The sequence below is a fragment of the Acyrthosiphon pisum genome, chromosome A2, assembly GCF_005508785.2.
Source record: "Acyrthosiphon pisum isolate AL4f chromosome A2, pea_aphid_22Mar2018_4r6ur, whole genome shotgun sequence".
Lineage (NCBI taxonomy): Eukaryota > Metazoa > Arthropoda > Insecta > Hemiptera > Aphididae > Acyrthosiphon > Acyrthosiphon pisum.
Genome location: NC_042495.1, coordinates 110,428,279 through 110,444,257, shown reverse-complemented (window position 1 = coordinate 110,444,257; position 15,979 = coordinate 110,428,279). Strand labels below are relative to the sequence as shown.

At 29.4% G+C, this 15,979-nt stretch overlaps 1 protein-coding gene across 4 annotated transcripts in view; it reads left to right on the top strand.

Annotated features, from left to right (window-relative positions):
* Window positions 1-5,549, top strand: part of LOC100161464 (protein kinase C, brain isozyme) — a 90,708-nt gene extending 85,159 nt beyond the window's left edge. For all 4 annotated transcript variants that reach the window (XM_008183972.3, XM_001945362.5, XM_008183971.3 and 1 more), the window contains 3 exons: window positions 2,425-2,613; window positions 2,719-2,859; window positions 2,924-5,549. In XM_008183972.3, coding sequence (XP_008182194.1) covers window positions 2,425-2,613; window positions 2,719-2,859; window positions 2,924-3,076 — 483 coding nt within the window. In that variant the 3' untranslated portion in view covers window positions 3,077-5,549. The remainder of the gene's footprint in view (window positions 1-2,424; window positions 2,614-2,718; window positions 2,860-2,923) is intronic.
* The last annotated feature ends 10,430 nt before the right edge of the window (window positions 5,550-15,979 follow it).

The following is a 15,979-nucleotide window of genomic DNA, read 5'->3' as shown; positions in this document are numbered from 1 at the left end:
GGGGACTTTCGTATAATTTACGGCATATAACATTACTGCAATGCTTGCTCGTACATTATGTTTAGTGTTTTATATTCAAAAGGCAGTTATTAATGATAAAAATATATATCCCTTAATTTATCTAACTATTATGTACAGTGTAAACTCTAAAATAGGTACTGAAATAAACGTGAAATGATATTATTTTCTTAGAGTTTTAATTACGTTCGTAATAAAATACATTATTTTCATATATTTTTTTAGATAGTTTCATAAAAAATATAAAAACTGTACATGCGCTAAATAAAGTGGCACCTCTGCGTCAAAAATTAATTTTAAAACCTTCATAATATTATTATAGATTATTGCAAATAATTTGATAATATGTATTTGCATGATGATTTTTAGTAATTTTTTATCTATTGTTTTATTAAAAACAATTTTTTTAGGTAGAGTTTTTCTCTTAGTAATACGAGCTTTAAACGTTGGTACCATCATGACGGATTAATTACTCCAAACATCCAATTATTCGTTTTTAACTGAATATGAAACAAAACCCTTTTATATTATCAGCTTATTTTTGCCTATATAAAACCCAATACTCAATAGACTATTTTAGTAGACTTTCGGCCATTGGGAGCAATGCAATATAAACGATCCACTGAACTGTGTTTTTCATCAAAATTAAATAAATGTTCCATTATTTTCTTAAACAGAATCTGGAAAAATAATATTATTTTAAGTCTTAGCTTCGTATAAATTTCATTTCGTCTCGACATTCAATAGTATTTAAAATGTTGAAGTTCATTAACTGTATTCATTCACACAAAACTAACAATCTTGAAAGTACCCTAATTATTATTTCGTTCTACTTCGACAAACATTTTTAAATCTAAAAAAGAACAAAAAATATCGTTAATTATGCTTGTAAACCATAAGACCTTTAAAAAAACACTGTATTGTCTTCTAAACAAGCTCTCGTTATTAAGATGATTTTTTTTTCGGTGTATATTTTCTGAATTTCTAAATGAAAATCAATTGCATCGCTGTACTACGAAGAAAAAAAAACATTAAATTGGTTCTATTCAATTCTATGGATCATTGTCATCGTTCGCTTGTTTACCTATGTATTTAAGATATTTTTAGTGCTAAATTTGTGTAGCAATACAACGTGTGATTTGCTGACCTATTTTCGTTTCGGTCGGCTTGCAAACTACCCAAATCACGTAATCGAATTATAGTGCGAATGTTAATGAATAGTAAAAAATATTTTTAAAGCTTACTAGCACTTTTTTTTAAACTTCCATTAGAATTCCTTTCCTATTATTTCTCATAATTTCTGTTAAACCTACCTATTGCGTTTTACACCATTTATTATAATTTTAACATGACGTGTTGGGTATTAGCAACTACTAACTGGGAGAAGTAGTAAATATTTTAAATACTGCACACAAATTTGTTGGTCCACGGCTCTCGAATCAAATAACGATTTATACATTTCCAATTTTTACATTTTAAAATTAATAAACTCATGAAACTATAACTATACATTGGTGGTCCCATCACATACACCTGTTCTTGGTAAATTAAGATTAAGTGTAGTCTCATAATATCGGAATTGCACGTTTATTTATTTATATAATCCCATTTTTTCGTTAGATATGTTTAAGGCAAGTAGATCACACACCCATCATACTGAGTTCTTTATATCGATAGTTCATACGATGTTTCGGCACTGAACAATATAGTTAGGTTGATTTTTTTTTTAAATGTACTTACATATTATACTTTACTGTAATTTAGTGTAATTAAAGCACAGGTTTGAATGATAACATATGATAGACATCGTTATAAAAGTATAAACGGGACATTAAAAATATCAAAGTTTATAGTTATGCGTGCAGTGTGCACCGTATTATTGTAGTTATAAACATTTTTGTTTCTATTAACGAATCGCATAATTCTTATATTATTCGAATGCCACCTGTTAATTAGGACTATTATTAATCAACAGTACCCGACAACGATAATATCTTTACCTCGCTATCCTATACTGCATAATCTCGTCTATTATCAATACAAACAATTGGCGGTTTACCATTAAGCTCCGATCAAGTTCCACCGCTATTACATGCTGACGATCATATATTATGTATTATAATACACATCCATATTGCATGTTGATAGTATATAGTAGGTACACCTACCACCTACGACATCATTCGACTGTAGGTGAATTGGTAATCACAATAATATTACATATGTTTTAATTCTACGAATATCAGTCGATTTATAAATATATATCTCATAAAATATATTATTCTAATAACGTATTCCCAGTGTTGTTTAATTTTGTTAACATTTATATATATTATATACTCGAAAAGTCATATTATTGCACGCCTGAAGTATAATGCAAAACAAACACTTTTCATTGATTTTTAGATAATTCTATACCAACCGTATGGCAAGTCTGTTGATTGGTGGGCTTACGGTGTTCTCTTGTATGAAATGTTGGTTGGACAGCCACCTTTTGACGGGGAAGATGAAGAAGAACTTTTTGCGGCCATCACTGATCACAGTGTCAGTTACCCCAAAGGAATGTCTAAAGAAGCCAAAGAAATATGCAAAGGGGTATTGTTATTATAATATCACCTTTGTCATACATTAGAACCTAATATATATTATTGATATTTTTTAAATCTTTTAAAATCTTTTATTTTTTTTTTTAAATTCTAGTTTTTGACTAAAAATCCTATGAAAAGATTAGGAGGAGGTCCCAGGGGTGAGGAAGACATTCGTGGACATGTATTTTTCAGACGTATCGATTGGGCAAGAATTGAAAACCGCGAAGTGCAACCGCCGTTTAAACCAAAAATCGTGAGTATTACTCACGACACGGCATTAAGAATTCGTAAAAAATAATATTTTATTTATGTTATAGAAACACCGTAAGGACGTGAGCAATTTCGATAAGCAGTTCACTGGTGAAAAAACAGATCTTACCCCCACCGATAAACTGTTCATGATGAATCTAGACCAAACAGAGTTCATGGGTTTCTCATTTCTCAACCCAGAATTCATTCAGCATGTATAATTTATTTATCTCCTTTATAAGTATCCTTTTTTTTCAATTTTATTACAGGGTTTTCCTTTACACTCCTTCGCTGTTATCCTATCCTGTCTTTGTCTACCGATTCCGAATTCACTATAGTCAATTGGACATTACACAACACCCATCGAATTTCTTTCAGTGTTTTTAACTGATATACTTTTTGACCATTATCCCTGATCACGTTATCAATACAAAAAAGAAACACACATTTTCCGTTTTACTATATTCAGTATTATACTACTACTATTACTAATACTACTACTACTAATAATACTACTATTTTTACTACCGTTTCGGCCGACCCTTATTTTCATGAATAAACTAATTTACATAAGTTGTAGTACTCGGCATTTCTGCGGAACGTTCTCCGGATGTCTAACCCTTGTCGTCATACCATACACAGTATTTTCTAACGTAAGCTTAGAGTATTGTCATATATTTCGTAGTAGTGATGAGGAACAATGAGTCGGCAAACGTCCGTATTTCAAAGCACTCGAGTGCTGTACGCGTTTTAATTTGACGTGGCACCTCAAGGGCGCGTGGACGTCCACCATAGAACATCGTGAAATAGGATAAAATTGGGACCATTACGCCTATTGATATGATGTGTGGCTTTAATTGTTTTACATAGTTTTAATCCAAAGTGAAGTAGTTAATAGAAAATATACATTTTATGTTCTGAATAAAAAATTTAAAAAAAAAATGAATATAAGTTCTATCTGTGATCTAAACAAGTGCAATAGACACAAGATGTCATTAAATTTAAATAATATTATTTCTTTCGTTTTATATTATATAATATTCAACGTTTGAATATCCTAAACAAACATAGTTACCTCGTTTCCGTTTATTCCCTTTATGATAAATACGAACAAACGTGTTTTTGTGTAGAAACGATAGGTTGTGTTTATATATTTTTTCTCGTTTAAAAATAATTTTAGTGAAAACTTTTATTCGTACCTATATATAATTATTATTATTGCTTAAATGTTTACGTTATTATTTAAATTATTATTATTAAATTACGTACGTATATTAATATATTATTAGTCACTCTCGGCTTAAACATTCGGGAATATAATTTTAAAACGTTACAACGTTTATTGTTCGTAAAAAAAGACATTAATTTATATCGGTCGTTTGAAATAAAACTATATTTAATGGATTTTTTTGTAGATTAATGGATGATAATTCACAAACACCGTGGTAACAGTAAGTAAGGTACTTAAATATATTTTTTCTTTTTTTAGAAAATCCAACGTACTTTTATATCAAACGATCCGTATTTCACGTTTATTTTTATGTGTTTGCATATTTTAAATGCGAGTAATATGATATAATATTTAGGTGAATTTGGGATTAACAACATTTTAAGTTATATTTTACTAAAATGTACTATAGTAAATCAAATTGGTAGTAACTATGTATTATTTACTTCTAGCTAATCTTTAACTTGCTCACAACTTAAGTCTATTTGTATAACTTAAGTTTAAAGTAGGATCTGGTTAAGCTTGTAAAAGAAAATATTCAACGATCAAAATTGTATTTACTATAAATGTTTAGTATATTTTGTGTTGTCTAGTTTGTACATAAGTGTTGTACCTTGTACGCCTAATTATTCTTTTATCATTATATTTATGCAATCACATTTTATTGTTAAAAAAGTCTTTTAATGTACAACAATTTTGTTAAAAAAATAATTAATTATGTATCTAATAATACGGGCTTGGGGGAATTTTATTCGTATTTATTGTTGATAATTTTTTAATGTTATATTATTGTAACTTACAATTTGTGCACTTTTTTACTTTATTGTTTTATTATTTTCAGTCGTATTATTTCCCCATATTCATAAATATTAAAAATAGTACGCCGTTCAATCATTATTGTAGTCAATTTACGTATAAATAATTTGTTGCTATTTTACAAACTTCTACCATTATTAGATAGTTTGTGAAAAAATTACTAAGTATTTTTGTTTACTCCTGAAACATCCAACTATAAATTTTACGTTTAATTTGACCGATCCATAATTATTTTTTTATTTTATTTCATTTTTTTATTTCTTATTATTACACTTTTTCATATTTTAAATAATTTTAGACTCAAGTTAGTCGATAGGCTAAAATCGTGTTGAACACACCATTAAATTAAATTAATACACCATTCGAAAATAATAAAATATATATTAATTGTTTACAATACTGACAATCAAATATCACTTAGTAATTTCTGTCACAATATTTTATCTTCTTCTTACATTTTATTAATGTGCCAAAATTCCTCTCAGTGTTGTTGAATTAATTACACCTATATAGATTTTAACAATCGTTTAGCATTTAATTCATTTTAAAATACATTATAATAATATATAACTAATAGTTTTAACATGTAATACATTGTATTTTATTTGTTTTTTTTTCAATTAAAGATTATAATACTCATACATATACGTGATTGCTGAGTATAGCTTGTTTTACTGTCTAGATTATTAAAAAATAATTTCAGTGCCGTCACTTCCGGTCGAGGTTTTGCCTGCACGGTGAGACTACTGTTCGAAACATTTTACTTTAAAGCCCTAAATTGTTCAAGCTTTAATATTATAATACCGTAGCCATGCGTAAAAGTTATTTGTATGCGTCTTTTATTCGCGAACCGACCCCTCCGACCATCTCCATATAATTACAAGCAATTAATAATATTATATAATAATATATTCGGTCACTTGGTCGGCAGCACAATATTATAATATTATTATGACGCGTATAGGTACGCCGCCACCGTCGATCAGCGCGGTTTGCGTCCAATGTTTATGCGAGCTCATTACCGATAAATGATAATAATCCACCGAGACGATCAGTCCTTCGCCAGTTATTAACGAATAACGCACTTTAACGGTGGGAGGGGGGGGTGCGATTTTACACTGTCCGGGAAATTTATTGCGAAATTACGCGGGTCGAAATTCGACGGAGTTTTTGTTTTTTTTTTTTAATTTTTCGTTTCAGCCGTTTCTTTTGCTCAATATTAATACGGTGGTGAGCGTATTATATATTGTAATAATAATTTCACGGGTTTGGTATTCGTCGTAAACGCTTCGCACAAAATGTCTCTCGAATGGTTTTTATTTTCACTCATTTTAATCGCACCGGACCTTCGTATCACAAGTCACAACACGCAGTAAGTAAGTATAAATCAACATAATTATAATGTCATAATTTTATCTGCGTGTGCGACAGTGCACTGACTCTAGTGGAAAGTTTGGAAACCGCAAACGAATGCATACCCACGTACGAAATAATATACAGGGTGATTCACCAAGCATGATCGCCCCCTTTGTCTTCTAAAATAACGCAGTCATTCAAAATCAGATTTTTGAAATTCTTAAATATAATATACCGAATTTTAAAGTTATTGAGATGTTTTGTAATACTCAAGGAGTCTATCTCCCGTGATTATAAAATCTTTTGTTTTTCTAACGGAAACCCGCATTTTTCTGTTGTAAATCATTAAGCAGATAATTTTTCTGAAAATCGATATTCCGACTAGCAATTTAACTTTGTGTAGGTACAAAGAATAATAAGTCTATGATAAAGAATTTGGGATATACATTTTTTAGTGGGGGCTATGGTGATTTTAAAATGTTAGTAATTTATATTAATCTATCGTTATTCGTAATTTGTAAAAAAAATAGCCTAAGTATAATGAATACTAGACCCAACATTACCTATATATTATATTTAAAATTTTCTAAAACTATTTTTAAGGACTGCTATCCTTGATATAAATATTTTAATAACTGAAAAACTACTTTTTCGAATTTTCAATTAATACCAAAGATTTTCAAAAAAATTATCGACTAAATAATTTACATTAGAAAGAGGGAGGGGGGGGTTCTTATTTGAAAAACATAAGTTTGTATCGTCACAAGACACTTTGCAATTAGTACAAAAAATATCAACAATTTGAAATAATATGGTCTAAGAATAATTAAAAATTCCAAAACTTAGAATTCAAGTATATTCATTAGTAAATAAAATAAATGAGGGTGAGCGTGCTTTGTGAATCACACTGTATATAGTATCTCAGCTATATACGATAACATGCGACGGGTAATTTAATGGATAGGTATACCGTTTTAAATTTTCAGCTGCATAGGTATATATTATATTGTCTGTAACCGACGCGCGACGCACGCGTTATCGTAATATTATAATGCTATCCTCTGCACTGCTATACTTAATCACATAACGGACGTGTAAAATAATAATAATAATAATATGGTCACCGGGAACTTCCTGCACAACACTATACAGGGCGATTCACCGAGCATGCTAATCCCCATTTTTTTTATTTATTTCGTATGACTGACAACTCCTTTAGTGATGAATTAATTCAAATTCTGATTTTTGAAATTGCCCAGTATTGCTCAAGGACGGTATTTTCAAATACTTAGATTTTTACACCATTATGAAGTATATCCTGTGGCGATACAAACAATTAAAAATAAATTGAGAAGTTATGTAAATGTATCTATATATATTATACTATATATAAGGAGATAGTTCCTAATAATTATTTTACAAAACTATACAATTTATATAATATTTTATCTAGAAGGTACCTACTTATTATTATACTCCGACCATATTTACAAAACATAAAATGTTGATGGATTAATATTTAATACTTACCTACTATAATTTTCAAATAATCATATTCTCTACCATCATACTTTTGAAACCAATATTATCTGTGATCTACAATTTAAATTATTGGAAAACTTCGCTCGTTTGAATTTTGATTACATTTTAAATTAAATCGTATACTTATCAATTAATACGAAAAGAGGCGGTTCTCATTATAAAAATATATAAAGTTTTTATAATGTTATCGCCACGCGACACTTCCTTTATAGCTAGGTCAAGGTAAGAGTATAAATCTAGGTCAGGGTAAGAGAAACCTACTAGAAAATTTCAAAACTGAACAGTTTAAATAAATTCGTTATCGAATGCGAAAAAATGGCGGTGAATGCGGTCGGCGAATCACCCTGTATATTATGCGTAAGTGTGTTTTCGGCGTGCCATCCATCAAATATTATTTGACGTTTGGTAATTTTTTTATGTACCCCTAAATTGCCCAGCACGCAGCGGTTTACAGTAATCGTCGATACGTTTATATTTATGTATAATTTTATGATCATAATGATATATTGTATATAAGTATATACACGTCTCACGACTTTGTTATTACTTACCTAACGTTTTAGATACCCACCCCGTCGATTCAATAAAGTGCTTGTACCTACCTATACGACGGACCGTAAGTTGAAACCGGGGATTTAGACACGAAATAGCGCTTTTCCCGTTTCATTTTTATTTTTTTCATAATGAGTTTGGGAAACATCATTATTATGTGGGTATAATACTACGCTGCTAAGGCAGTCCATTTACTGATGTAATAATAATATATATTATTCTATCGACGAGCTGCAACGGTAAATATAATCATTTTCGAGTGGGTACCTATCGGTATCGCACCGTCTTACGCGTGGTGTAGCCGATCAATAATACAATATTATGTTACCTACCAACAAATTAATGACCGTATAGGTGTGTAAAATTCACATTTTATTTATACCTACGCGTTACCTAATATACGCGCGTTTTTATTAAACAATTTTATATTTAGGAGTATAATGCACCATTATAAAAGGTATACTCTGAGCAGTAGTAATAGTCGTGTCTCCGAACACACGAGCTGTGGTCGGCAATATAATATCTTAACGTCAGAGTTGTCTGCGGACTAGCGAGAGCGATGAAAAAATAATTTATTCTTTCGGTCACCGAAAAAAAAATGTGATACCAGCTATTCTGCAGGTGGTTATATATGCGGACATTCGGCGGAACAGCCAAACATCCGACGAACAAAAATGACTGAAAGTGTTTTAGCTGACGACAGGTGCGTAGCCAGGATTTATTTTAGGGTGGTTTTAATAAAATATTTAAATATCCATGGGGGGAGGGGTGGCACTTTCTCCGCAATAGTATAATCAATCTTCACATATAATAATAATAATATCATTATATCAAATATGAAATAGAACCGTACGACAGCGTATTTTTTTACATATCTGAAGCATATAATTTTATTATATTAAATATATTTCTTCCATAAAACCGGCGACGGGAGGTGTTATACTACACCCAAAAACTGGTCGACAAGATCAAAATTCCGGCAATAATTAATACAAATCATTTATAATATTATATAATAACGATAACGTTTTCGTATGTGATTAAACTGTAACTGATCCGCTGTGTTATTTTTTACGAATGTTTTTACATCAGGTCCTCCGTTATATTACACTATGTAAGAGTTTAAGCTTAATGGTAATTATGAAAAAAAAATTTAACTCGAATAATATTGCGCTTTAATACACTGCTGTGGCTCAAGATTGCCTATACAAGACGCCCTTGTATAAGTAATATTAATTGATAAAACATATTAATTTAATAAATAATATTGCATTGTTTTTACAGAAGTTCCACTTCGAGTGTAGACGTCATTTTGTAAAATATATGGGTAAAAGTATTCAAATACTTTTGAAGTAAATATACTTAAATACTTTTGAAAAAATTACTTGGCCAAAGTATTTTAAATACTTTAACAAAGTATCTGCATTAGTGAATTATGCATAAACAAAGATTAAAATTAATTTTTTGACACAGAAATACAGACTAGTATTAAAATTTATGATTACACCTAATTATACGGTGTAAAATGCTCTATACAATTAATGTAAAACACGAAAATGCTAAAAAAATTTCAGTTCAGTTGATTAATAATAATTATAAGGTAAAAACTATTTTTATAAGCAATTCGAAAGTATTTGTATATTTGTACTCAAATATTTATTTTTCTGAGTATTCAAATACTTTTAAAAATATGTATCACAGTCCTTAAAAACTTAATTTAAAAAAGTATCTTTACTGCGGTAATAGTGGTACATGTTATACGTGAACCAGACGAAATTCTTCTTAAACAGACGTAGACAGTTAATTGCCCGCTTGTAAATATACAAGTTTGAGTTCTTTAAATAAACAATATTATATTTTTTCATATTAATATTATTTTATCATTTACATGAATTTAAAACGGATCCCAGTCACAGAATGATGATGGAGAAAGACACGAAGTATATTGCACAGTATAAAGTAAAATAATAAGTTACACACTCATTATATGGCGATGTACAAATGTACAATACGTATTGAACACATTTTTTTAGCGGGAAATTTAATTTAAAAGTGTTGAATTATCATTGTTCTTGTACATTCTACAACAATAGTAATTTTCGTCTAAACTAACGGTTGCAGTTCAGTTATTGTACATTTATTTTAATTTGTAATAATATGTGCCGACGTGACCATTACTTTAAGTCTTTACACATTAATGTGAGCATTTTGTAATCATAAATATTTTAATTTTATTACTGTCTTATTGTTTATCGTGATTACTTATATTATTTTGTTATTACATTTTACATCGTTTTGAACATAAAAAAAGTTATTAAACGGATGCATATATTTCGAGTCGATAAAATATTAATGGTAAGAAAGAAAAGAATTTGAACTCACATAAAATTGTACTTAAATATGATTGGCTAGCAGAAAGTTCCGTTTCATTTTATTAATCAGTAAATAAAATAATAAATACATGTGGCTATACAAGTTTACAACAATATTTTTGATCGATTTTTATAAATTTCTTAATTTGCTCGTGACGTAGGTGCCTATATTTATAATAATATATTAATAATATAGGCAGGTCACAGAGCACATTATATACGATTTTATTATAAAATTATATAGCTATTATGATTTTGCACATTAATTAAGTCTAACCCGTTATCATAATATGATATATTACTTATGTAAATTATATAATTGTTGACTTTATTCAAACGATATTTGCCATCGTCCTTTAGCTTTACTCGCCTCCGTAGCCGTTCGAATTCGATGTTAAACCGTTATGGCGTTGATTACAACGCACAAAGGCGCTCATGAGTGCAAATTCCTAGAGTATCGTGAGGACAAAAACGCCAATTTATTCATTAGACATTAAGAGAGGGTAGTTGAGTGTCATAAGACAAAAAAAACTAAAAAGGTATTTATACATTGCATTTTATCTTATTATATAATACTCTTTGATTCGCAGGATGAAATACTTCAAATTATAAATGCTAGTGGAAAAAAAAAATGTTCAGCAACATTCTTTGAGATGTTTTTTAATACCATTGATCTTTTATCACATTATCAGGTCTTTGAAATTAAAATTGTACATTTTATAGAAAAAAACTAAATTCATAAATCAACATCGAGCATAATAGGTAGTATTATAATTGGAGATGGGTATTTGATAATAGACCAACCTGAATATAAATATGAACAGTAGTTAGGCACTAAAAAAAATCTGTCAAAATGTCATCAATCTTGATGACGTCTGTAAGATTGTGCATAGCAACAAAATAAGTTAATTTCCAAATAGTATATATTCGTAAATCACACACCGATTTCTTTAGTTCAAAAAAAAAACGTTTATATCGCAACTTACATAATATTAATTTATAGAAATGAGTACATACTTAAATTATTTACACCACGTTTATTTATTAGGTAGTTTATTTAACTTTGTAAGCGCATATACATATTATTGTTATTGTTTCAAAATATATTTTTGTTGTGTATATTACAAGACATTTTATATTAGAGAAAATTTTAGTAAAATGGCAATCTAATTGGTATCTACTATTGGGAGGTCAAGATTAAAAATTCCCAGTACTTTTAAAAGTAATCGGGAAAACAGAAAAATACATTTTAAAAAAACTGGAATTTGTATGCATTTTATTTTCCTACCTACTAGCTTTTGACAAAATTGTTTTTCTTATTTTGTTCTTATTTTGTTGCAATTCAAAATCGCATAACCTAAGATGGATACTTGAAAATTATAAACATGCTATTATGCTACATGGTATAAATTTTCTAAATAGTTTAACTTTTTTTGAGCTATTTATGGACATTTGACATTTAATTTTTTTTTCAGTTTTATTTTTCTTTTAAAATCGATAAAAAAAATTTCATGTTAGAGTTGTATTGATTCAAAAGTTAATAACAATAATAAGTATATACTATTATAATAGTTAAATATTAATAATATCATTGATTATAAATACTAGTGTTTATAATTAATGATAATTTTATATAATAAATGTAATGTTTTTGACACAATTTCAATCGACAGACAAATAAAAAAGTACCTAGTTTTACTACCTTGTAAAATAAATTACTTTAATAGAAACATCAAAAAACATAATACCATGAAATTTACTTTAGTAGGTATCTGAATATGGATGACAGCCTAATTTTCCGCCAGGAAAATATTTCGCGTATACATTTATTTATCATTGAATTCGAATTTAACAAATACATTACATTGACTTATTCAAAGACGAGATACACTAGACATCTATTGTACAGCAGCGAGTGGTTGTCTGCTACCTTTTTTAATTTAAATTTTCAAATAGGACATAATATACCTATACACAACATTGGCGTGCGCAGGCCTCTTTTTCAGGGTATGCAGAAGGCTGCCACTGGAGCCACTGAAAGTTATTTTAAGCATTGAAAATTCTGATAAAATATAAACACAATACGCAAATATTGAAATATTTAATTTACTGTTTAATTAAATAAATTATATATACCTAATCATACAACTTGTACAAACAAACAAAAAAAAAAAAAAAATATATTGCTATATAAATAAAAATTATACTTTATCATAACATCATTCTGCGTTGGGTAGCGTTATTGAAATCATCATTGATGTCTTTGGGATTTGAATTAATTACTTTATTATAAGTTCGAGCTCTTCCGTATTGACAGATCGATTGATTGACTATGAAATCCAATATTTTTATTTAAAAAATAAAAACTGAAATATTGTAACAAATACAAAATGTATGTGTTTTGCAAATACGTACTTGATACTTATTAACTTATTCTATACGTGAATCAACCATTATCCCTGCCGTTAGTCTGATACCATTTCCCTCGCATTTAACCTTATTTTGTTATAATTATAAATATTTTAATATATGGACTAATTTTCCTGCGCAAAAACGTTTTTTTTTCAGAGTCGATTTTCGCCCCTCAAATCGCTACAGGACATGCAGATGCATACCCCCTACGCACACCTAATATACACAATCTGTAAATTATTATTTTCATAATACGCGTATGAGCGGACAGTTGTACAGGTTAGCATGAGTTATTAGCTGATAGAAAGAACCCACCCAGCTGTAACGCTTTTTTTTTGAATGATATTATTTAGGGATTAGCTTACATGTTTTATTAAGCCTCTGCAGTCCGCACCATAATTGGCGAGCTAATCTAGCCGGATTTCCGGGCTTATTATTTGAGTTGAGATCTCCAATGAGGTGTGTGGGTGGTTGGCTAAACGTCATCGGAATCGTTTATATAGAATAATGTGGTTGCAATTTTAATAATATAATATTATGTCCATCTATGATATGAGTGTATAAAGTACGATTAGAGAGGTAGAACGTTGCAACCGTTATCAGGTGTTATGTAGTTGATTGAAATGCTATTGGATTTGTTTTTAAGGTCAAATATGTTAAGCAAAATAGTTGATATGGTGATCCTCAGGCATGGATTATCTAAAAAACATTGTAACGTACTATTAAATTATTATTCGTATTTCGTGTCGTACTAAACGTCTAAACTATTCCTGTCCAGTGCCGGTCAGAACTATATTTTATATGATTTTCAAGATAATATATCGACGGGCACCCACCGCCGCCGCTTGCACCCATCGTGTAATTTATAAAATAATAATAAAATATAATATAATATTAGGTATGCTTTCGGTATTTAATATTATAGTTGGTGAGTGGCTATCATATACCTAACCTAACCACCTGGTGATCCCTGTTATGTCAAATATCTCAAACCATTGTACCGTACTATTAAATTATTGTTCGTATTTCGTGTCGTACCAAACGTCTAAACTATTCCTATCCAGTGCCGGTCAGAATTATATATATATTTTTTTTTATTGATTAAGAAGCCCGGAAACTATGGCCATTACTCATTAGCTGTTTGTTTTTGTTTGTAGGGAAAGAACTGTAGGTTAGTTAACACGTGTGTTTTGGTTTGGCAGATTTTTTAGGGGGCACCCGTAGGTATCTGCCATGCCCGGGTGGGGGATGGCGGCACTTTTCTCCGGAAACTGTGACTTGCCTGAAGAAAAATGCCACACGCGGCCGGATTCGAACCGGCGCCGGTGTGCGTCGCAACCGATGTCTTAATCCGCTCGGCCATTCCATCCCCCGAACTATATTTTATATTAATTTCGGATAATATATCGATGGGCACCCGCCGCCGCCGTTTGCAACCGTCATGTAATTTATAAAATAATAATAAAATATAATATTTTGCTCTCTGTATTTAATATAGTTGGTGAGTGGCTATATATCTTGTACGAGCATCGTGTCTCGTATAAAAACGGTTTCGTGTGATGATGAAACGACGTAGAGCAAAGCAGGTTTCTAGGTAAAAGTATTTCAAACATTTACGAAACATTGTAGTCGGTAAAAAATACAATTGAGTTTCCGTAATTATTTTTATTTTCAAATATTAATGAACGGCCATTATAAATACCGAAAACACAATACCGGGACCATAAATATTTTGTATACACTGGGGAAATAAAAAAACCACCATTACGCTCCGTATCCTGGAAAATAATAATAATTCATATAATAATTATAAACATGCGCCTTATATATAATACTGCAGCGAATATATTATATGTATCTATCGACCATAAAATATAGGTACCTGTTCCGCGGGCACTTGTTTGTTTCAGTTTTACGTTTACAAACTCGAGAGAAATTTATTCACAAAATATTTGAATTACGCGCGTTCAAATATTTACGTAAAAAAAAAAACCAAAAAGCGACGCTACCTGTATAGTATACCATGTCGTAAATAGTCATAATTTAAAATGTATCGATAAATATATTAGAAAATAATAATTAGTGTATGATAATTTTAAATGGAAATCCACAAACTCCAATAGTATTATAATTTAATTCAATCTACCTACTATAGTTTTGGCCATCTTCAGATATTATATAAACATATTATGCTATTATAAGTAATACTAATTAAATTCCAAATAATCAAAAATTTAAAAATTCAATTAAACGTGATATTTAATAAATAATATTAACTGTTTATAGTTGAGATGATGGCCCAATACCAAAAGTATAATAGTTTGATATGATTTATAATTTGTACGCGCTTGACGCTTGTGAATGTTTATTTGAATTATTACACACTAATCATTTCTTAAAATATAACACGCATTGAATCATTATATTAAAAAAATATATGATGAATAACATCATAAACGTTGAAACATTGCTTGTCATTTTATTTTTATTGATATTGTTATTGAGTTATCATAGCCAATGTTAATAGAAACTTTAATTTTATCGTCTAGTACCTAAGTAGATGGCTGCAGAAGTCCGAAATGTGGTATAATTAGCTAAAATAACAAACGTAGTTATAACATAATATTATTATGTGCAAGGCTGGTCAAGTTAATTTATTTATTTTAAATAAATAGTTAAGTTAATATAGACAAATATAAGTGAAATTTAAAGTTAAAAGTTACTTTTTTGTGCATTGAAAATAGTACATATTATAATTTATAATATTAAAAGAGCCATTCTATCTAAAGAGCCATATCCACCTTGGTAGAATTCTACTAACAGTAGTTATTAATAAATAATAATTA